The 24,751-nt window shown below is 41.8% G+C and overlaps 1 protein-coding gene across 8 annotated transcripts in view; it reads left to right on the forward strand.

The window, feature by feature from the left end:
• Window positions 1–24,079, forward strand: part of CD36 (CD36 molecule (CD36 blood group)) — a 49,107-nt gene extending 25,028 nt beyond the window's left edge. For all 8 annotated transcript variants that reach the window (XM_075017334.1, XM_075017352.1, XM_075017375.1 and 5 more), the window contains 11 exons: window positions 1,369–1,513; window positions 3,955–4,134; window positions 5,795–5,886; window positions 7,284–7,330; window positions 8,638–8,707; window positions 10,738–10,925; window positions 11,705–11,823; window positions 17,912–17,985; window positions 20,164–20,218; window positions 20,853–21,012; window positions 22,248–24,079. In XM_075017334.1, the coding sequence (XP_074873435.1) occupies window positions 1,369–1,513; window positions 3,955–4,134; window positions 5,795–5,886; window positions 7,284–7,330; window positions 8,638–8,707; window positions 10,738–10,925; window positions 11,705–11,823; window positions 17,912–17,985; window positions 20,164–20,218; window positions 20,853–21,012; window positions 22,248–22,270 (1,153 nt within the window). In that variant the 3' untranslated portion in view covers window positions 22,271–24,079. The remainder of the gene's footprint in view (window positions 1–1,368; window positions 1,514–3,954; window positions 4,135–5,794; window positions 5,887–7,283; window positions 7,331–8,637; window positions 8,708–10,737; window positions 10,926–11,704; window positions 11,824–17,911; window positions 17,986–20,163; window positions 20,219–20,852; window positions 21,013–22,247) is intronic.
• The last annotated feature ends 672 nt before the right edge of the window (window positions 24,080–24,751 follow it).

A 24,751-nucleotide genomic window follows, 5' to 3' on the forward strand; every position in this document is an offset into this window, starting at 1 on the left:
AGGGGGAAGGCCATAAGGAACCTAACCTTCTCATATGACTCTGGGAAATGGTGCATTAAGAAAATCTTCACTTGTGGCAGGACTCGGTAAAATTGGGAAAGTTGTCAGTATTGCATTGCACCCAAGTAAAATGTTGGCTTCAACAATTCAAAATTGTAATTTATTGTAGTCTTCAAAACTTTAAACCACCAAAACATCCCTTTCTCAAATTTATCTACCAATGTCCTGATTTAACAGTTCATCCCTATTGAGCGAAGTAGATAAGCACAATTTATGTTAATCGTGCCCATTTGTGCAATTCACAATAGGCCATAGGCCTTTTCCACCATGGTGTCTTCTGACACAGTCCGTTTTTAACTAACACAATGGCCTAAGAAAACAAACCATAGTAGCTTCTGCTGAACTTCCTGGGCACAGGAGAGTGGCTCATAGAGCGAGAGTACCTGAAAAATGTGTGTGGTGAACTGCAACTAATTCAGATCAAAACTTGAAGAGCCATGCAGAAATATGTCGCCATCCAGATAATGTATATGGCAGGGAACTGTTTAATCATGCATTGTGGAAATTGTTGAATGCTCAGGTCGTGTATACAGCACGTCTGGGGAGTGTAAGTGAGGCATCTGTAGGTTTACACAGATTTAAATCTAGCTAGCACAGGTCCCAACAGCAGTGAAGCCTCTGTGGTATGTGTTTTTTTTCAGTGAGGGCTGCACAAGTCCACCTTGTACCCTGGGGCTGTGTCTACATGTGCATTCCTCTTTTGAAAGAGATACAAATCGGCACCTCATTTGCATATTTCAAAAGAGCTTCTTTCGAAAGAAGAAAACCAGTGTAGACACTGCCCTTTCAAAAGTAAACCCCATCTTCGAAAGAATCCTTCTTCCCATTTTAAAAAAAAAAGGGGTTTACTTTTGAAAGGGCAGTGTCTACACTGTTTTTCTTCTTTTGAAATAATATGCAAATGAGATGCAGATTTGCATTTCCCTCATTTGCATTCCACTCAAAAGAGGAAACCAAGTGTAGACACAGCCTGGCTGATTCAGGCAACTCGTCTACAACAAATCCTGTGCTTCCATGTCTTCATCACTTGAGCTACTCATGGTAAAGACAGCACTGGTACTGTGCGTCCCTCAAACCTCTGACTGCAGGGCCGATGTTACCCACGGGGGGCTATTTAGCAATTTTTACTGTCACAGAGCTAGTTAGAAAACAGTGCAAACTATTCATCAGAATGTTCTGGAATTCCTCAGGAAAACTTTTCAGCAGCCATTCAAACAAGAGGAACCAGCATTAGTCATGCCAGGGTGAGGGGTTCAGCTGTAAAATCGATTTGGTAAACAATGCTCTGTCTTTGTTCTGTGTTTTAAGGGTGCGATATTTACCCAAAGAAAATATCACTCACCATCCTGACAACACAGTGTCCTACATGCTGCCAAACGTTGCTCACTTCGAGCCTGACATGTCAGTTGGGCCAGAAAACGACACCGTTACATGCCTCAATCTCGCTGTTGTTGTAAGTAAAGAAAGGAAACACTCCTACCCCAGGTTAGGTGTTGAAAAGATTCAGCATGAAAGCAGTTTATTCCTAACAACACTTCAGGGTGGGCTCCATCATCCTAAAACACAGGGTGCTTGTTTCTTTGCACCAATCTGGCAGTCTGAAGGTGGGCATGTATTATGTGTAACGTTAAGACTCCCTTACACAGTTGGTATACATTTTCTGTCTGTCTTGAGTGTAAATGCAAAGTAGGCCTAGAGACCATTTAATTGCAACAAAGCAAGCGGCAAAACCCTTCAGATGGGATTTAGATACAGGACAAAAGGAGCTTTTTGGTCAGTCTTAACGAGAAATTGACTTGATCCTCTTGGAGTCTGAGGTGTCTTCTCTATATCCAAATGAGAGTGCAAGCTGTGCACTGCAGGTTTTACACACTGGCCTGACCATCTCCTCCATCCTGTCTGGAGGGAGAGGCTGGAACAAATCCCAAGCTCATTCTATGCTTGGTTTGTGGGCTTCAGCTGCAACCATGGTGGTAATTAGCATCAGTATGGTGGTGTTCCCTGAGCCAATCAGTTCTACTGAGCTCCCTCTCCTTTTAAGAAAAGCACATTGCCTCAGAAGCCAGGGACATGATCTGAAGATAGGTTCTATCTCTGTGTTTGCCTGAATTATTTGTGCATTTTTGTATCATTCTGACTCTTGGCTTGGACTGAAATTATGAAATGCATATTCATATAAGGTCTCAATTTTATGGCTGAGTTACCTTAAGACAAGTATCTATTTTGTACTATGATCTTGTCTCCAGATTTTAAGCAGCCCTGGTACATGATGCCATGAAATGAAGCCTGTTAATAATACTATTTATTATCATTATTGCAAACAATGGCAGGCTTGATGCTGTGGAATACAAAGACAAAAATAAAGGGAGTCAAATGGTAGTTCTATATTTTAAGGCACTGGACAGAGATTCCATATGAGATGCACTTGATTTCCCTGTGGTTCAGTTCCCCATGTGCCCAATGAGAATAACACTCCTTTTTCCTTATCCTTTGTCCATTTTGCTTATTCAAGTGACTAGGGACTCTCTATCATTTTTACAGCTCTTAAAGCAATGTGGTTTTCATGCTGTTTGGCACACTACGTCTACACGTGCCCCAAACTTCGAAATGGCCATGCAAATGGCCATTTCGAAGTTTACTAATGAAGCGCTGACATGCATATTCAGCGCTTCATTAGCATGCGGGCGGCAGCGGCGCTTCGAAATTGACGAGCCTTGCCGCCGCGCGGCGCGTCCAGACGGGGCTCCTTTTCGAAAGCACGCCACCTACTTCGAAGTCCCCTTATTCCCGTGAGCTCATGGGAATAAGGGGACTTCGAAGAAGGTGGCGTCCTTTCGAAAAGGAACCCGGTCTGGACGCGCCGCGCGGCGGCAAGGCTCGTCAATTTCGAAGCGCCGCTGCCGCCCGCATGCTAATGAAGCGCTGAATATGCATGTCAGCGCTTCATTAGTAAACTTCGAAATGGCCATTTGCATGGCCATTTCGAAGTTTGGGGCACGTGTAGACACAGCCGGCGCTACTGTAATTATGTTAGTAACAGCATAGTTCCATCCTGTATTTGAAAAGATTTGAATCTCAATGTTTGATCAAAAAGAAGCAATTTTTTGGGAGTGTGTGTGTGAGATGGACTGTAAAGTTCTGAATTAGATAAATATAGCTCTCTTCAGTTTACAGCAGCCAAGTGCTTTAATAATGTTAATCAAGTGTAATAATCTTTTTCAAGGTTGTATGCACCAAGTTAAGCACCTAAATTCCAATTAAGCAGGGCTGTTCTTACCCAGATGCAGAACTTGCAGTGGCACAGGGCATCTGAAAATTTGCAGCACCACTGGATCTTAATGACCTCCCATTCACCTCATCCTATCCCTAGTCTGTATCACTGCTTGCTCCAGAGAGGATCCAATTACCTTTTATAAGTGGGGAAAAAGCCTGTCAGAACTCTGAACCTGTGACAGAATCAGTTGAGTAGTAATGAAGCCGTTTAACATGCGTGTGTGATCCTCAGATATATAGTGTCAGTTTTTGACTTTGTCTTCTACAGGACCTTAGGTTAAAATGTTGCTTTAAAAATTTCATTAGTGTGTTACTGAAGATTATAATCTCATAATCCCCTCTCCCACTCCTGGGTAGCTGCCAGGTGTAGGGGCACCAGTTTAATGGTAATGTGCAGGACCTCATAAATTCTAAGGATGTCCCTGCAATTGAGCATATAATTCCACAAAGCATACGCAAACTTGAAACCTCAGCCCACTCCAGGAATCTCTGTGCTCCTTTTCCTATCCTCTTCCTTGCACTGTGGAAGGAGTGACCTTAACAGTGAGCTCTTAGGTTGCATGTCTTTTGGTACTGAATGTGTCTACCAAATGATATTAACCATTATTATCATTATTGCAGGCTGCACCTGCCCTATATACAAACTCTTTTGTACAGATATTGCTAAATACATGGATCAAGTCATCTAAATCATTCATGCTCCAAACCAGAAGTGTGAAAGAAATTCTTTGGGGCTATGAAGACCCATTCTTAAAGAAAGTACCATTTCCTGTGAAACATCAAATTGGTGTCTTCTATCCTGTAAGTAAAATCTGCAAGGAAAAACATGTTTTGCGAATGTTTAATGGGGGAGGAGAGGATGAGTCCTATGCTACTTTAAAGACTAACACCATAATTAGGGCATGAAGTGAAAAAGTCAGATGGCAGAGATTTATATGTACCTACAGATATCGGAGTGTTACACCCAGATTGAGTGAACCTCATTGGCAGAGGTATGTGGCCCATTTCCAACAGTTACAAGAAGGTGAGAATAAGGCTCAAATTACTTATGAGCCATTCTCAGTCCCTGTTCAGATCCATTTTGATGGTGTCAGATTTGCATATGAATTCCAAGAAGTCCTGTGGCACCTTTTATAGACTAACAGATTTTGGAGCATAAGCTTTTGTGGGCATGAGACTCATGCATCTGATGAAGTGGGTCTTTGCCCACGAAAGCTTATGCTCCAAAATATCTGTTAGTCTATAAGGTGCCACAGGACTTCTGTATCTTCAAAAACAACAAGACTAACTCGGCTACCTCTCTGATATTTGTCACCATATGAATTCCAGCACAGCAGTTTCACATTGCAGTCTGTTTGATGTATTGTCATGTAAGTGTGAACTTTCTGTGTGTCCCCCCACCCCCAGAGGTTAATGTGCTCTATTGCATTTACCATTCTTGATGTCTGATTTGTATCAATTTTATTCTATTGCATAGAGATGGTTCAGTTTGTCCAATGTACGTGGCAGAATGGCATTGCCAGCACATATCACATTAGCAGATATGCCGGTGAATGAGCCTTTGATGTTACGACTGTTGTAATTAGGTTCTTGGATGGTGTCAGTAGTGTAGATGCATAGACAGAGTTGGCAACAGGGTTTGTTGTATGGTTTGGTTCCCAGGTAAATTTTCTGTTGTGGTGTTGCTAGTGAATACCTGTTTCAGGCTGGGGAACTGTGTGTACTTGAGGACTGGCCTGCCTCCCAAGGTCTGTGAGTGAAGGATCATCATCTAGGATAGGTTTGTAGGTTCTGTGGAAAGCCACTAGACACCCAGCTGATGGTGGATGGCCTCGGGGTAAGTCTCTGTGCTGTTCCCTCAGCCCCCCCCCAGATTGATAAGATATCAGTTAGCAGGGCTCATGATAGGGTGCTAAAATGTGTAGACATTTGAGCTCAATTTGGAGCTCACATTCTGACATCCAGGAAGGAGCTGTTGTTTCAGAGCCGAAATTTCAACCACTCAAAACAGCAGTGTGGCTTTTGTAATCCATGGTAGTGTGATTCCTATTCTGCACACCTTTCCTCTGAGATGTGCCCTTAAAGACATAACTTACTATGTTCCACTATGCACACATTACTTCATAGGAAGCAAAAAGAGGAAAGAAATGGCCATAATCAATGGAAGTGACTGGAGAGCATCAAATCTTCCATAAATTCCTGATACTATGAAAATACTGAATCAGGTCCTTAGTTTGTTTGCTATTAGCATTAACAATATGTGATTCCAAATATCAGTCTCCATCCCAGCTATAGCTCCAAAATGTATGAGGCCAAAAGCCCATACCTGGTGTTTGCACAGTCAAGAACAGCGTAAAGTCCTTAGAGGATAAGAACATAAAGGGTGATTATTCATAGATGATCTCAGTAGAAGTCCTGGGAGCCATAAAGCTAAAATGTTCCCTGTTCTTGTCTCTTGCAGTATAATGGCACATCTGATGGACTGTACAGAGTCTTCAGTGGGAAAGATGACATAAGCAAAACTGCAATAATTCAGTCCTATAAAAACAAAAGGTACTATGAGCATTGTTTATAAGAGAGATGTACATATTTTCTAGGCGTGACTTTATACAAGAAATTACAGGCCTGAGACAGTCTTTCTTTTGCAGTCAATGGAAAGATTCCCATGTACTTCAGTTACTGCTGGATCAGGTTTAGGGTCAGCAAAGCCATATTGTGTCTCTTGGTCACAATGGAGCCATGGTGCACTATCTATTTCAGGGTGTTACAGACAGCATAACCTTATGAGTTGCTGCTGTTTTCTATTACAAGTGATTGGATCATTTAAATTCCCTTCCCTATGCCACTAGTTTCACAGGGTATCATGGAATACAGTTCGGCCAATGCCTTGAACAAGTGACTGTTTTGCAGGGGAGCCATTAAAGTGAGAAAGTGATAGCAACCCTAGACACTGATGAGCATCTATTACTATTGTCGACAAAACAGTAAAGGAGGCATTGTCTAGAGCAGGGCAGATTAATCTGTTGATCCTTATGAATCACTTGCTCTGCTCTGGGGAAGTCAGAATTCTATATCCCTACATCTGAATGCACCTGTAAAGTACTTTGAAAGGAGGCATTTCAGAGGAGATAGAAAAAATTTTGTATAGTCAGCAATCTTTAGTAGCTCCTTATCCCCAAAACAATGTGATCTCTCAGGCATTCTCTCGCAGAGAGTTACAACAAAAACCACAGATTATGCAGGTTGTGTGAAAATTCAAAGTTTTTTCCATTATATTTATTTCCATAGATGTTTAATTTTTTCATGTAGAACACTTTTGGTAGTGAATCCTTACGAAGCACATCCATCACTGTTTGTCTCCATATGCTATCAAATATCCTACCAGTGTTGAACATGTACTTCAAAGGCTTCCATTTAAGTAAAGTGGATTTCTTATTCCCATAAGTGGGCACTGAACCTTTTGGGCCTTTCTTTTTAAATAGGAGATCTCATTAGATTTTTTTAAAATGTTTCCATATGTGGAATATCAAAATGTGCACTTATCAACCGAGATGACATCCTTTTCCCATGAAGGGAAATGGCATGTGAAGGAAGAACAGAGCCCTTTTTCTCCTTGTGCTCACATCAGGAATATCTACAGTAAACAGTAAAGTCACTGGAGCTCTGCTAACATAGCTGAGGAGAGTCAGGCTCAAACCCTCTCTGAGAAGAGCAAGTGAAGTGATCCACTCTGTAGCTGCACTGAAAATGAAAACTACATCCCTTTGCAGCATGGAAGCTGTATCTCTGTACTGAGAGCATCCCTGTTCAGTTACATAGGTCCTGCTTCATCACCTGAGTGATTGCAACTACATAGCAGGGCCTCTGCAGTTAATTGTTTAATGTAATCTATTTCATTACTCAATGCAAGGTATGTGGCATGACTAAACTGTTTTTGTTTTATGTTAAAGCACTCTTTCCATCTGGAAAAATCACTGTGACATGGTCAATGGAACTGGTGAGCCTACCTCTTTCTCTCTTTGTTCATGAGAATTTCCATCTTAGCATAAATACCATGAGCAGCGGAAAAGTTTTCAGTAGCTTTTTCCACTTAATTGTGTGCCTGGTGTAATACAGCTGAGACTTGGTTTTGGGTAATATCTGAAAGCAATCTGGGTCCCAAAGGGCTAAAAAAGGTAAAACTCACAGAAAGCTACACTAGGAAAAAGTACTATACTGCATATGATGGGATCTGGTGAGTCTGTTCCTGTGAATGCCATGGAGAGGGCTCTTACAACAGTAAGGGTTTGTCTACACTACCACATTCCTTTGAAGGAAGGATGGTAATTAGGGTGTTGGGAGTTTACTAACGAAGTGCTGCCCTGCACAGGCAGCACTTCATTAAACAAATCCCCCCCCCCCCCCCCCCCCCCGTGGCAACTTTGAAGCTTTAAACTCAAAAGGAGTAAGGGGACTTCAAAGTTGCCCCAGCACTTTGAAGTACCGGTGGGTGAGCTGCGGCCAGATGCGTGCCGGTACTTCGAAGCTTAACACTTCCAAGTTGCCGCGGCGGGAAATTTTACTAATGCAGTACTGCTGTGCATAGGCAGCACTTCATTAAGAAAAACTCCCAACACCCTAATTGCCATCCTTCCTTCAAAGCAAGGTGGTGGTGTAGACAAGCCCTAAAAGTGTTATGGACATAGGCAATAGAAGGAACCTGAGAATGTTGCAAGATGATAGAGTTGTGCTGGAGGATACACACAAAAGTTTCTCAAAGAGAGAAACTTAGATGAAGGAACTTAAGATCAAGCCACTGATTTAATTTGGTCAAAACGAGTAGCAGGGTTAGACATGGCGATGTCAAATGCACCTATTTCCCAATAGACCTTAAGCCACAGAGGATGAAGACCAGTATGGTATAGTGTGTTCTCCTTACGGTAAAGCATATGTAAGTGATTCAGATATGCTTACAAGTACTTAAGCTTCTTAGGAAGGCTGAGTTGGGAAGGACTGTTTCTTTATTGCAGTCTGCGCTAGTGATTATTTATTAAGCAGTATTCTTATCTCCTCGGATCTTTCTTCATTTGTTTTGGCTTTAACTTGCCTTTTTTCCCCCAATCTCTGCCTTTTATTTTGCTCTTCCTTCCTTATGATGCTGGTACCAAACTTGTAGACTGTGGACTATGTGTGTTCTTTGGGTAGCAGATTCAGTGGCTCCGGTGAGGTGTAGCCTGAAGCTAACCATCAATATTTGATGAATAAAAAGGATTTTCACAATGACTGATCAAGAGAATTGGACTCACTCTTGTATTTCATCTATAGATGGTGCATCATTTCCTCCTTTCATAAAGAAGAGCCAGATCCTGCGCTTCTTTTCCTCTGATATTTGCAGGTAGGGCACCTGGAATTATCCATATTTGTGCACATATTTCTGTATGTGCCCAGCAAAAGCATGTTCTTCGAAAAACTATTTAAAACAGTCCTACATGCTTTGCTTGGTCTCAAGTCGCTGAAGCAACTCAATAACCAAACCTTTGGCCTTTAGAGTAAATGGCCATGTCTACACTAGGCCCTACCATTCAGAAGGGGAATGGTAAGGAGTGAGTTGGAAAGATGCTAATGAGGCACTTCCATGAATATGCAGCACCTCATTAGCATAATGGGGGCTGCACATGATTTGAAAGTACTGCTTTCAAATTGGTCACCGCCCATGTAGACAGGGGCCTTTCAAAAGGGTCCCCTGGACTTCGAAAGCCCCTTCTTCCTAAAACCAAATAGGAAGAAGGGGCTTTTGAAGTCCAGGGAGCCCTTTTGAAGGGGCCCCATCTACACAAGCAGTATGCGGTTTGAGAGCAGCGCTCTCAAATTGTCTGACATTGTTAATGAGGTGCTGCATATTCATGGAAGTGCCTCCTTAGCTTCTTCCCAACTCACTCATTACCCTACCCCTTGTGAAAGGTAGGGGCTAGTGTAGACATAACCAATGTGAGCCTGTTGTGCTCATGATTTGCTACTTAAAGCCTGACTCTACCACCTTGGTTGTCCTGAGTAGTTGCAGTACCTCTGAGTCCCTGATCAATTGTGCTGGTGTAATCCAGGAGTAAGTTCACTGATCATTGTTACGCTGGTAAAAGAAAGACAAAACTCAGACATCTTGGCTGTGTTGTCACGTGCTGTTTCTTCTGGAAGTGGCGTGGTAATGAGGCATGGATGTAAATTTCCTGTGCCTCATTAGCATACAGGCACGTGATTCAGAACAAGATCTTCCGGACTCTGAAATACATGTGCAGAGGGGTGGTCGGGGGGGATCTTGGGGAAGGAAACTCTCCTTCTGGAAGCCCCTTCTCCTGCAAAATTCTTCCAGACTCCAAATCATGTGCACATATGCTAATGAGGGATAGGAAACTTACATTGGTGCTCATTACCATGCCGCTTCTTCCAGAAGCGGCACATGAGGACAGCCCTTGTGTGAATAGTTGCTTTGAACTCAAGTAGAAGTCAGTATTAGGATTGCAGAACTTGGCCCCCTGTGTGTATCTACATGAATAGCTGCAGTCATGGCAGCAAGCCTGGGTGTACAGACTTGGGTTTGCACAAGGGTGCTTTAAAAATATCAGGGTAGACATTTGGACTTGAGCTGGAACTTTAGACACAGCTACTATTTCAAAATAACTTTCAATTACTGGGCATCTTATTTCAAACTTGGGTGTGAGGAATAACACCTATTTTGAAATAGCTGCTGTGTAGACCGGAAATACAGCCTATTTTGAAATAAGTCAAAATGCATCTAATGGTTTTATTTTGAAATAAGCTCTGTTGTGTGTTGATGCTCTGTTTTGAAATAGTTGAGCACTGTTGTGTAGCTGCACTGTTTTGGAATAAGCTATTCCAGAATACCTCCTTCAGAATAGTTTATTTAGAAATAGCACTGCTGTGTAAGCATAGCCTAATAGGCTCCTGCCGAAGTGCCTACAATATTAATTTTAGGGCCATAGCAAATTTATAAACTGAAGTCAAATTTATAAACAGGCTCTGAGACTCGCTGTCACAGCTGTTGCTTACCGTGCAACCAACTCGCCCAGGAGCATAGGGCTAGCATGAAGTGTTTAGGCCTTATTGTGCAGGCTCACATGGGAGAGTAGGGAGTCTCTCTAACATCAGACATGAATGTGTATTAGCAACCAAAACACCTGTAATTATTATACAAGCAAGAAACAAATGACACATTTAGGGATAGCTCAGGGGTTTGCGCACTGGCCTGCTAAACGCAGGGTTGTGAGCTCAATCCTTGAGGGAGCCATTTAGGGATTGGGGCAAATAGATGTGAGGGATAGTGCTTGGTCCTGCTGAGAGGGCAGGGGACTGGACTAGATGACCTCCAGAGGTCCCTTCCAGTTCTAGAAGATGTGTGTATCTTTTCAGATCGATCTATGGCACATATGAAAGTGAGCAGATTGTGAAGGAAATCCCCATGTATCGTTTTATAGTACCACGTGCAGCATTCGCATCTCCTCAGGAATCTCCAGAAAATAGTTGCTTCTGCACCGAAAATGTTGTATCAAAAAATTGCACAGCATCTGGAGCCTTGGACATTAGTGCGTGTAAAGAAGGTATGTGGTAAGATGCCACCAAGCCAAAGAAGGTATTTGCTGTGAGGGAGGAAAGGAAGGTTTTGTGGTTCAGGTGTTGGATTGTGATTCAAGAGACTGTTTTAAAGATCTTGACTCTGCTACAGATTTTCTGTGTAACTCTAAGGAAATAATCTCTCTAACACCTTGGTTCCTTTAAACAAGGATTTGAATGTCTCATCACCTTAAAGGAGTGTTTGTGATTATAAACTTATGAATGCATGAGAACTGCTCAGTAACTTTAGTGATGGGGCTATATATCTAGATTTGGAGATGGTACAATGGCAAGATATAAAAATATGGGAGGTGCATAGAGAAGAGAAATATGGAAGTTTCAATACCATGTACACATTTAAGGATAAATTAAACTCTGTAAGGGGCCATAGAGAAGAATAAAAGGAGCTTTGTTCACTGCCTTGGATAGTCACGGTGCCTGACTTTTCAGCAGATGTCATGTACATGGTATGGGATGTGCATATGTAGGGAGAGAGCAGCAGTTTGAATTCAGGATAGTTCTACTAGTATAAATTTACAGCTGGGAATTTGGCCTATATGCTGTAATTTTAATATCTATTAATTTTACCTATGGAAAATTAACTACATGCCAATGAGATCATAGACCCTACAAAATTGCTCTCTGATGTAGGTTTAATAAATCTTCGTGACAAATGTGTACTTTTCTGTTCAGGTCATTCATATACTTATCCTCTCAGGTGAGGTACTTCAATAAGAAAACAATTTTTCTTGTCGTCTTATAATAGGAAAACCAGTGTATATTACGCTTCCCCATTTTCTGTACGCCAGTGAAGATGTGTCCAAACATGTTGAAGGATTGAGTCCAAATAAGGATGAACATGAGACCTTTTTAGATATAGAGCCTGTAAGCCAACATTTATAGTATTTCTTCAATGATAACCATGTGCCATATTGCTCTGCAGTGTAAATATAATACTGATGTGTTTCAAAGGTGATTGGAAGAGTCCATATTTTGATGTTTGGGTTTTGCAGAACCAAGCCCCATCTTATTCTGACCTCCGGAGTTTGTCAGCTCATATAAAAATGCTTAATTTTGACTCATCTAGAAAGCTGACAGATTTGAGCCACTGTGGGGTGGAAAAAAATCTATTTGCATGGCCATTTCGAAGTTTTGGGCTAATGTAGACACAGCCTACATGTATAATGGCCAATGATGAAAGAATACTGATGTGGTCTTATGCCAAACGTTTTGAGAATTTCAGCCACTGTGTGCACAAAATCTGTTGGGGCCATATTTTAACAGCTCTAAATCAGAGTAACTCCTTGCAGTCAGGGAGATAGCTGTGTAAGGCTACGTCTACACGTGAAGCCTACATCGAAGTAGCCTATTTCGATGAATAATGTCTACATGTCCTCCAGGGCTGGCAACGTCTATGTTCAACATCGACGTTGGGCAGCACCACATCGAAATAGGCGCTGCGAGGGAATGTCTACACGCCAAAGTAGCACACATCGAAATAAGGGTGCCAGGCACAGCTGCAGACAGGGTCACAGGGCGGACTCAACAGCAAGCCGCTCCCTTAAAGGGCCCCTCTCAGACACAGTTGCACTAAACACCACAAGATCCACAGAGCCGACAACTGGTTGCAGACCCTGTGCATGCAGCATGGATCCCCAGCAGCCAGAAGCCCTGGGCTAAGGGCTGCTGCACACGGTGACCATAGAGCCCCGCAGGGGCTGGAGAGAGAGCGTGTCTCAACCCCTCAGCTGATGGCCGCCATGGCGGACCCCGCTATTTCAATGTTGCGGGATGCCCAACGACTACACGGTCCCTACTTCGACGTTCAACTTCAAAGTAGGGCGCTATTCCCATCCCCTCATGGGGTTAGCAGCTTCGACATCTCGCCGCCTAACGTCGATGTTAACGTTGAAATAGCACCCAACACGTGTAGCCGTGACAGGCGCTATTTCGAAGTTAGTGCCACTACTTCGAAGTAGCGTGCACGTGTAGACACGGCTTTAGTCTGTAATGTATCAAAACAAAAAAGCTGTCATACTGCACTTTAAAGACTAACAAGAAAATTTTATTAGGTGATGAGCTTTCGTGGGACAGACCCACTTCTTCAGATCTACAGCCCTATCAGAACATACTCAATATATTAAGCACAGAGGTCCAAAAATTATCAAGATTGACAAATGAGAAAAATTATCATTGCTGGCAAATCAGATGGAAAACAAGAGGGCTGAGGGGTGGGGAAGTAAGTGTTAGATCAAACATCAGAGTGTAAAAGTCCTTGTAATGGGTCAGATAATTGCTGTCCTTGTTCAGATCATGTACTAATGTGTCATATTTGAACATGAATGTTAGTTCTGAGCATTCCCTCTCTAGACAGTTTCGTCCCTTTTCAGTAGAACACAAACTTTCAGGTCTTTAGTAGAATGTCCCACTCCATTAAAGTGTGGGCTGAAGGTTTGTGTATTTTTGGAGATTTTTGATATCTGCTCTGCCCATACATGATGTTAGTTGAGGAACAGGAGAATATTCCTGTGATTCTGTAATTTTAATGTGATTTGGTCCAGTGATGGTATTTCCAGAATAGATGTGTGGACAAAGTTGGCAAAGGGGCTTGTTGCAAGGAGAAGTTCTAGGATTAGTAGTGTGGTGTAGCCTGTGTCTGCTAATTAGAATCCTCATATGGTTAGGAGGTTGTCTATAAGAGAAAACAGGCCTGTCACCTCGGGCCTTCTGGAATATGGAATCATGATTTAGGATGGGTTATAGGTCTTTAATGACACGGTGCAGTGGTTTGAGTGGGGAGCTGTAGGTAATAACAAGTGGTGGCCTGTTACTTCTGGGTTTTTTGTTTGGTTTCTGTCTGTTCATCTGGCCCTGTCAATTTTGTATTGTTCTTGGTTTTATTTCTTTTGGTGAGTAATAAAGCTTTATGAATGTTTGGTAGAGATCTTGTAGTTTTCGGTTTCTGTCAGTAGCATCAGAGTAGATGTGATTGCATCTCAGGGCTCTCTCTCTGATTTGCCAACAGTAACAATTTATGATTTGTGAACCTTAAACAATTTTTGGACCTCTGTGCTTTATGTATTGAGTCTTTTCTGGTATGGCTGTAGATGTGAAGAAGTGGGTCTGTCCCATGAAAGCTCATCACCTAACAAATTTATCTTGTTAGTCTTTTCAAGTGCTACGTGATTGTTGCTTCCCCCCACGCCCTCCCCCAGCTCCTTGAAGTCAATGAGGCTACTCTGCATTATATTACCCTAAGGATAAGAATCTAGACCAAGGCTGTGTTCTCACAGAATCATAGGGCTGGAAGGGACCTCAGGAGGTCATCCAGTCCAGCCCCCTGCTTCATGCAGGATCAACCCCGACTAAGTCATCCTAGCCAGGACCTTGTCCAACCAGGACTTAAAAACCTCAAGGGATGGAAAATCCACCACCTCTCTAGGCAACACATTCCAATGCTTCACTACCCGCCTGGTGAAGTAGTTTTTCCTAATATCTAACCTACACCTCTCCGTCTTCAACTTCAGACCATTACTCCTTGTTCTGCCATCTGACACCACTGAGAACAGTTGCTCACCCTCCTTTTTAGAGCTCCCCTTCAGGAAGTTGAAGGCTGCTATTAAATCACCTCTAAGTCTTCTCTTCTGTAAACTAAACAAGCCCAAATCCCCCAGCCCATCCTCATAGGTCTTGTGCTCCAGACCCTTAATCATTTTTGTTGCCCTTCGTGGAATCTGCTCGAGCAAATCCACATCCTTTTTATACTGGGGGCCCCAAAACTGGATACAATATTCCAGATGTGGCCTCACCAGTACCGCATAAAGAGGAATACCTACTTCTCTAGATCTGCTCGAAATGCTCCTCCTTCTTGGCTACAAGGGCACACTCATATCCAGCCTTTCATCCACCATAACCCCTAGGTCCCTTTCCATCGTACTGCTGCTGAGCCAGTCGGTCCCCAGCCTATAACAATGCTTGGGATTCTTCCACCCCAGGTGCAGGACTCTACATTTCTCCTTATTGAACCACATCAGATTGCTTTTGGCCCAGTCCTCCAATTTATCCAGGTCCCTCTGGATTCTTTCTAGCCTCCAATGAATCTACCTCTCCCCCTAGTTTTGTGTCATCCACAAACTTGCTGAGGGTGCAATCCAGTCCCTCATCCAGGTCTTTAATAAAGATGTTGAATAACACCGGCCCCAGAACCAAGCCTTGCAGCACTCAGCTTGAAACAGACCACCATCCAGATATGAGACATTGACCACTACCCGTTGGGCCTGACCATCGAGCCAGATTTCTATCCATCTTATAGTCCCAGGATCCATATTTCCTTAACTAATGGACAAGAATGTTGTGGGAGACCATATCAAAAGCCTTGCTGAAGTGAAGGTATATCACATCCACTGACTTCCTCATGTCCACAGAGCTTGTTACCTCATCATAGAAGCTAATCAGATTGGTCAGGCAGGGCTTGCCCCTGGTGAAACCATGTTGGCTACTTTTGATCACTTTCCCCTCTTCCAAGTGCTCCAAAATGGATTTCTTGAGGATTTCCTCCATTATTTTCCCCAGGGATTGAGGTAAGGCGGCTGGGTCTATAAATCCCTGGATTGTCCTTCTTTCCTTTTTTAAAGATGGACACTATGTTTGCCTTCTTCCAGTCATCTGGTGTCTCCCCTGATCTCCAAGAGCCTTCAAGGATAATGGCAGAGGTCATTGCTGAACCTTTGGCCAATTCCCTCGGTACCCTGGCGTGCATTAAATCCAGACCCATGGACTTGTGCACATCTAGTTTTTCTAGATAGCTCAGAACTTGTTCCTTCCCTACAGATGGCTGCCCTCCACCTTCCCATACTGCATCATCTAGGACCGTCATGTGGAAGTTGACTTTGTCTGTGAAGACTGAGGCAAAAAAAGCATTGAGTACTTCAGCTTTTCCAGCATCATCTGTCACTAGGTTACCTCCCTCATCCAGTAATGGCCCCACACCTTCTCTGATAACCTGTTTGTTGTTCACAGGCCTGTAGAAACCCTTCTCAGTACTCTTCACATCCCTTGCCAGCTGCAGTTCCAATTGTGCTTTTGCTTTGATGATTACTGCCCAGCATTCTCTAGCCGTATGTTTATACTCCTCCTTAGTCAACTGTCCACGTTTCCATTTCTTGTATGCATCCTTTTTGAATTTAAGCTGACTAAGGATTTCCCTGTTAAGCCAAGCTGGTTGCCTACTGTGTTTGCATTTCTTACTATGCAGTGGGATTGTTTGTTCCTGTGCCTTCAGTAAGACTTCTTTAAAATACTGCCAGTTCTTTTCAACTCTTTTCTTCTTCATCTTCGTTTCCCAAGGGATCCTACTCATCCGTTCTCTCAGGGAGTCAGTCTGCTCTTCTGAAATCAAGGGTCCGTATGTTACTACTCATTTTTCTTACTTTTGTCTGGATCATGAAATCTACGATCTCATGGTCGCTGCAGCCCACGTTCCCTCCCACTTCTAATTCTTCTATTAGTTCTTCCCTGTTTGTGAGCAGCAGGTCAAGTTGCGCACAACCCCTGGTTTTAAGCTAAAGCTGTTGCATTTTCATGAATTGTCTCCTGCAGAGCTCCATTATTCTTGTGGAGTTTTAAATTATGTTGGTTTCATTAAGTAGCATGTCTCCTCTGAATTAGTCACAATTTAAGTTGACCAAGTAAATACAGTACAGTCTCATCTGCCTTCCAGGCAAATGACTGCAACAATGAAGCTTGCAGCTTATCTGATCCCAGAGTGCATGTGATTGTCACACATTGCAACTGTGATAAATTCCAAAATAAACATGGAGAACAACAAAAAGTCTTGTGGCACCTTATAGATTAACAGATATTTTGGAGCATAAGCTTTCGTGGGCCAAGACCCACTTCAGCTGCTGAAGAGAGGTAGTTGAAAAGAGAGGTAGTTGAAAAACAGAAATTCTACTGCATAGAAAATCTAAGATTTCAAGATTTGGTTTGTCCTGAATTGGGATGGAAAGTTGAATTCTTGGAATTTTTCACAAAACAAAATATTCAGAGCTATCTTGTTTTGACATGAGTTATAGCATAAGAAATATTATCAAAACAAAAAGGCAGTCCAGTAGCACTTTAAAGACTAACAAAATAATTTATTAGGTAAATGCAGAAGTCTAAATGAAGTATTTAGAGCTGGTTGGGAGCCCTTTTTTTAAATGGGTGGAGAGGGTTGGGACAATGCATCAGCTTCTCTGGTGAAGGATGGGATTTTTGGACAGCGTGTAAGAGACAAGCTTTGGCAATAGCCTGGCTGTCCAGTGTATTCCCCTAGGATGGGGAAGACCCAGTTTCAAGTCTTTTGATACAAAGTAAAAACTTTGAACTTGGGTTTTCCATGTGCATGGTGTGTGCTCTGAACCCACAGGGCTATATTGAGGTCAAAGAGCTTCTATTTTTGGTTGGTTTATTTTTATTTGGCAACAATTTGAGCAGTCTTGTTTTTCTTTTGATATGGAATGAGAGAATTTCTTTTTCCCACAAAATGGAGTTCATTTTCTGGCCTGCCCTAGTTGCCACCTGTTCTTAATGAAACTCTCTTTATTAAAACAAAATATTTCAATAGTTTTCTGCAAAAAGTGTCAGATTCGTATATTGCTGCAAAGTATTTTGAGTTAATCAAATCAGCATACTCTGCTGGAAATGGCTCCAGTATTTAATCTATGAAGTTGTTAGTCAACTCAGACACAAGAACAGAATGGGCATGGAGAATGAAATAAACCTTTTGTCTCCAGGAGGTAATCATGTTACAAACAAATTATTCATAGTGGTTCCCCAAGTTTCTCTGATTTACGTATTCCAGACTTAAACTTGTAATGGCCACTGCCACAAACACTGACTTAACTGTGGTGGTGGTGTTTTGGTTTTTTGTTTGTTTTATTTGTTTGTCTTATTTTGTGGTTTTCTCTTTTGTTTCCATTTCTGAATGTAGACCACTGGGTTTACATTACGATTTGCCAAAAAACTGCAAATAAACTTACTGGTGAAGCCTGCACCAAAAATTGAGTAAGTGTTTTCACCATCTGTTTCTGAAACATAGGTGCAGTATTTTGTCATCTCCCCTGAAATTAGGCGATTAGCTCTATAAAAATGCTTTCCATGGCTACAGTCAGTATAACTTAAACATTAATATACATTTCATAATGACAGAATTATGATAGTGTCTCATTTGGCAGTATGGCAGCTTTGTCTTTATATTCCTAAACCAGCCCACTGACGATCCCCAGCATTGGGGAAATCCTTGGGTAGAGTAGATGAATGTTGAAGTTCCCCTACAGCTTACATATTAGCAGTTGGCACAGGCTGTATAGCGAGAGTGTCCTTACATGCTGGTGATCCCTGAATGCTGGAATGTCCCTTGGGATCTGATGTGTGGGTAGGGCAGGAGGTGGGAGCAGTTGATGACCTGGGGTCACAGTATTACTACTACTGGCAAATCAGAGAGGAGAGTTGGGGGAGGGAATGAATGAAGGAGGAAACGAATGCAGAAGTGAATACTAAGTCTCCGTGGCCCTGAGGCTTCTGGAGAAGATTCATTTGATGGTCCCCCTTAGTTCTGAATTTAATCTACTGGTCAAGTCCAACAATGCATAATATTTACTTTTAATAAATAATTTATCCTTTAATTATATTTATGGAGATTTTAGGACTCTGTCCTTCCAGGTGATAATACTTCAGCCCTGATCCTGTAAAGCATGTAAACATGCACGTAACATTCAGCATGTGCCTACTCCCGTTGAGTCCAGTACAAACACCAGGAGTCTTGTGGTACCTTGAAGATTATAAAAAAAAAAAAAAAAAAAAATAGCCTAAGCTTTTGTGGGCAAAGATGAAGTAGGTCTTTTGTCCATAAAAGTTTATGCCCAAATCTGTGACTTTTTAACATACCACAGGATTCAGAGAACTGAAAGGGACCTCGAGATGTCATCGAGTCCAGTCCTCTGCAGTCATGCAGGACCACCCACCATCTAGATAATTCCTTTCATGTTTATCTAACCTGCTCTTAAATATCTCAAGTGACAAAGATTCTACAGCCTCCCCAGGCAATTTATTCCACTGCTCAACCACCCTGACCATCAGAAGTTTTTCCTAATGTCCAACCAAAACCTCCCTTGCTGAAAGTTAAACCCGTTGCTTCTTGTCCTACTATCAGTGGTTGAGAATTTTTTTTCTCTCTCTCCTCGTAATATTGTTTTAGCTGATACAGACTAGCATGGTTAACCCTCTGATTATTTTCAGTGAGATTGCTCAGGTATTTATCACGTGCTTGTGAAGTGCTTTGCAACTTGCAAGATCTAGCCCCTAATTCTTTTCCTGTGCATCATATCACCCAAAAGATGCTTTTAGAAAATCTTAGAATATATTAATTAGTATATGTCTATTGCAATCAGAAATATAAATATCAAAAGGTGCAAATTTTCTAGAGACAAGTAACATTCAGTGCATTTCAAAATGCAAAAAACCCAACCTTCTCTATTTCATAAAATAAACCAAATATTTGTGAAGGTCATTACACTTGTGTATCCGCTATTTCATTGACTTTGACACTACCAATGCAGCTTTCAACATTCATTTTGATGACAATGCTTTGTTGAAAAGTTCCCAATGAGTGCAAATAAATACATATGTACTTCATATTTTGAAAGATTATGGGCTTCATTCATGGTCCCCATTTTACATATAAGGTATAATTCTCCAACTAGTAGAATTTCTTCAAAATGGAAGAACCCTTTAAAATGTGTATGTGTACATACAGTGGGTATATTATCATAATTATTTATATGTGGGAGCACCTACCAGCCTCAGTTAGGATCAAAACCCTATTACACCCTTGGTTTTGTACATACATTTAATTTTGAATACAGTCCATAAAGTCACCTCCCTTTCAACCCACCAAGAGTTTTGTAATCTGAATATATGATGAAAGACAACAGACAGGTATGAAAAACTGGTTTGGAGAGGGAAGGTGGTTAGAGAAACAACTGTTGAGAAAAATAAACATATAGATGATCATATATACACACACACACACACACACATGCAGATTGTGCCCTGACACTCTCAGCAAAGTGGTAACGTAATAGGAGTCCGAGAAATTGCTGGCTGGAAATTGTGACTATGGAACATGTGCCTAATGTATTTTGTCTGTTAATTTTTTTCAATGTTTTTCAATATTTCCTGCAGTGCTTTATCAAAAGTTAAAGAATCCTATATCTTTCCTGTTCTTTGGCTGAATGAGGTGAGTTTTTTTTAATCTACCAATCATTCCAAATTATTTGTCTTGTTAAAAATAATCTAGGAGAGTTACTCCCCTCCTCCACCCCCCCCCCCCCCCAAAAAAAAAAAAAAACCTGAGCCAAAATTTTGTCTTGTTTGCCCAAAATTAGGCACCTATAGCTAGAGTCATAACCACTTTAGATGCTTAAGTACAGTGTGAGGTGGCACTGAAATCCTCAAAATCCCCATGCAGCTGTAATGCTGTAAACACATGAAATCCCTAGGTTCATGAGCATGGCTCCCTCAGTCTAGAGCATCAGGCTCTTGTGTCATACTTGAGTCTCAGCAGAGGCCTGCCAGAGTGGCCCAGTCTAGCAAGCACTGGATATGTGAGCAAGCTGACTTTTACAGATCCCATTCTTAAGTGCCTGTCCCCCAGTAGGCCCTGTAGGGAGCCAGGGCATGTAAATCAGGGCTGTTGATTCCACTGGGTGGCAGAGCAACAGCAAAACACTGCCATATGAATGTTAAGGCCCAAGTCCCTTTTGAGGATCCGGCCTTTAAATCCATGTAGATGATAACTTTATATGTAACCACACTGTGTATTGCGAGAGAACTTGCACACGTCAGCCACACAAACTCTTGTACTGTTTCAGACGGCGATCATAGACGATGAGAAAGCAGCAATGTTCAGGTCAAAAGTGATCTCTCCAGTGAAGCTGCTGAACTTGCTACAGGTGTTGCTGATCACAGTCGGTTGTGTGATTTTCCTAGCATTCTTTATCTCATATTGCATATGCCGAGCGAACAACTCTGGTAAGTAAATCTCAGGTGCTGATTGTGCTGCCCTCCATGGGAGCTTCACCAGAGGAATGACTTCAGGCTAGGGTTGCCATTTTTGGTTCAACGGAGGTTTCATCGCATGCAATAATAATATTTAAAGATAAATCCTGAATTACTGGAGACTCCAGTACGGTCCTAAAGGATTGGCATCCCTAAGGATCCAGCCCCAAGAATTATTAAACAGCTGTGTTGTATTCTAAGCACCACTCAAATCCAACACTTACCATTTTGGTTTCACGTCAGGTTTTTCTTTTGTGAAGCACCAGCCTTTTTCAGTTGACATTTCTCGATCCTGTTCCTAGCTCTGTTCAAGCATGGTGTTATTGACAGACTGAAATTGATGCTAGATAAGACCTTGGGGATTTGTGACTTCAAGAATGTTTTGTTTTCAGGAAGCGAGTAGGGGTTCTGTGCCCTGAAGAAAACTCATACATGTTTTCCAGAATTACTCCATAGATAAGCATGGTCTCTTTGTCTGCACCACTGTCCATCTGTATGGTAGATAGTCAGGTGAAGCCACGTAGTTGAAAATTCATATGGTCTCTTTAGTAGCAAGTCCTTGCTGAAATCCCTCAACCTCCTGTGCATTTCAGTGCAGTGCCTCCATCCTAAACAGAGGGGTCTGAGTACATCAGTCTCTTCCACAGGATTCCCACATTCTCCATACAGCAGAACTGATTCAGTTTCTCTTCTCTTTGGATGCATAGGGCCAAGAGCCATTGGTCTGGGTATGGTTCTCTAATGCACAAAGAGATACAGCAGAGTAATCCTAAGAATGACAATGGCTTTGATACAAATGTTTGGGTGGGATATTGAGTCAATTGATGTAAATGACAGTGTTTTAATATCCGTATCTCTTAATATCGGAGCACTAATAAAGGCTTGGCCTTAGGGCAAGATGGGCAAGGCAGTTTTGCCTTGGGGCTCATGCCTTCAGGGCCCTGTGCTCCTACTGACTATGGAATCCACTGCCCACCAGCCAGACCCTGTTGTCAATGTGCCATCTTGGCCACTGCTCACTGGCTGGGCCCTGCTGAACTGGCTCTGTACAAATATATGTGTAAGTACAGAAAAAATGAGTGTCATAACAAAAACAGGAGGTTTTAGTTCCCATATATACTCTCTTCTATTGTAGCAACTGGGTTAGCCATTTTGTAAGAAGAGTATATATCACATGAGTAATTAATTTCTGACTTTTTCCATTATAGGTGACAAAGGACAGCCACTGTAGGCAGTAGTGACTTCATGTCAAAAAAGGAGTTTGTAAAATTCAGGGACAGAACAATCTGGTCTTATGATAACATTTATATACATCAATTCCCTATGGAAATAATGTGCCTTTCCATTCTATGAAGAATGTACAGCATCCAGCTTCTCAGCCAGCAAACCTTGATATTTCAGAAGGCCCATTTTTATAACACACACCACAAAATCATAGTCTGGAACTACTACCCTGGTATAAACCGCAATTACATATCAGCAGGTGAAAACAGAACTCCAGTTTGGAATCCTGCCCCCCTTTCTGCCCTTTATATAACTTGCTGGTTTGCTTTTCTTGAGACTGTCAGAATACAGTAAAAGCCTGTTGCAGATGTTCTGGTTCTAAGCGCACAGGCTGGTGCCCTCAAAGATCATCCAGTGCTCTACAATGTAGATATGCTATTTTTTTTCCCATTTCTTCAAGCAGAAGAAGTTCCTGCCATAGAACAGCTCTGTTCACTGCAGTGATGTGAATTGTGACTGTAAAAATTTATGTAAAGTACCTGCATATCAATAAAGGCTTTCTGAGAAGCTTTATTCTAAATCATGCATGTACACATGTGAACATTCTTCTTTTCTCTAAGACTGGTATATATCAAACAAATGAAGACTGGGATACTGGCAAAAAAAAAATCAGTCAGTCAGAGTCACGTGGTTAGATCAAACAAGCCCACTGAGAAAAGCACCAAGTGTTCAGCAGTAATGGCAACAAACATTATAGCCATGAGGAATTAGAGCTGGTGGAATGATTAACTTCTAATGGTAGGCCAGATCCTTAAGTGATGTAAACTAATATGGGACTATTGAAGCCAAAGAGCCAACCTCCTTTACAGCAAAGGAAGTTCTGTCCCAGTGATTCTCTAGCAGTTTAGCTCTGTTCCTCTTTGCTGAATACTTGCATCATCATTTCTGTTAACTTATTGGTCTATGTAAGTTTTTTTCCTGAACAGGTTTTGCAAACTTCAGCCCATGCATTTCTCATGAGTTGTTTACACTGAGTATGTTTCCCCACTGCTTTGTACTTTGAACTTATTTAACTCTGGGCAAGATTATTGGAAAAAGGCTGCCCTGCTGATCATAAACTACAACTGTCTTGTTTCCTTTTTCCCCAATTCCGAATGTGATACTATTGTCTTTGGGTTATGCCTTGTGATACAATATCCTTAAGGACAGTGTGGTGCAATTTAAGAGTTCTAAGCTGCTCTGATTTCCAGCAGAGACTGGGCACGCACTAAGGGCATACAGATGTCTTGAAGTCTGTAAGATCCGATCCCATCTTAAGCTTGTGCTCTGATCCCAAGTCCCATGCAACAGCTAGTCTTTTTGTGCCAAAGCCTAAGAATGAAATTCCAACCCCTTTGAATGCATTGGCAAAACTCCCATTGACTTCAAAAGCATAAGGGTTTCACCGTCATGTTTTGGCTTGACATCCTTTGCCAGCAAGTCAAATTTTCCTGGCTTAGTATCTGTTGTAGCTGTGGTCCCAAATACCAGCTCATGATTTTCAAATCTTAGGACCCAATCCTGCCTGGACATAAGTCTCATTGGTCTCAATACAAAATTGATATTCACCATCTGACCTGCACTCTGTGTATAAGCTGCAGTTATTTTGCTCAGGGCACTGTTTACAGAGCTTCTAAATTAATACATTGAAAACTATAAGCAATGTTAATTATGTATGTTTGTATTGCAGTTACTGATAAGCCACATATTAAATATGCATTTAAGACAGATGTTTCCAAGCCTTACAAGTGGAAAATAAAGCTCATCATGTAATGAACACTCTTCCCTGCAATTCATAGCTGAAGTTTAATTTTAAGACAGAAGACTTGGCAGAGGCATGTTTATCTACGCTGTACAAATCACAGCCTTTTAGAACTTTTTTTTCACTTGCACATGTTGTACTTACCAGACCATACAAACTGGTGGCGTTCTGCTTTTGTAATACACATCATTTTAAGGGTTAGTGTGTGCTTTTAAACAAGTTCCTAAGCAACGATGGAGTGAGAGATGCGTGACTCAGAAGTAAGCCCAGGAGCCATTTTGCATAAGCGACAACCGTTCGTGCTTTCTTAGATTGGGAAGAGTAGTAATTTTGGAGCTGGCCTATGCCTGGAACAAATTACAACATCGCTGCTGGTTCAGCTGCACTGACTGGCTGTGTTGGAAAGCCTAGCTTTGCATTCATCTATTCCACAATGTTTCTTGATCACCTCCTCTGTCTTAATTACTCTTAATTTGGGTATCCCAACCATTCTTATTCCGAGCACAGGTGTGGCATCTGAGTCACATTCTAGCCTGTGATTTCAAACTTGGTCCAACAAATGGAATGCATAAAGTCAGTGTGATTGCCTGCTCTTTGAATACTGTTTAATATGAATCCAGGTATATTCTGTTTGGCTTTAAATATAGCTGGAGCTCTCTGAATCATAGGATTGAAAGAGAACTCAGG

Source organism: Carettochelys insculpta, chromosome 1, assembly GCF_033958435.1.
Source record: "Carettochelys insculpta isolate YL-2023 chromosome 1, ASM3395843v1, whole genome shotgun sequence".
Lineage (NCBI taxonomy): Eukaryota > Metazoa > Chordata > Testudines > Carettochelyidae > Carettochelys > Carettochelys insculpta.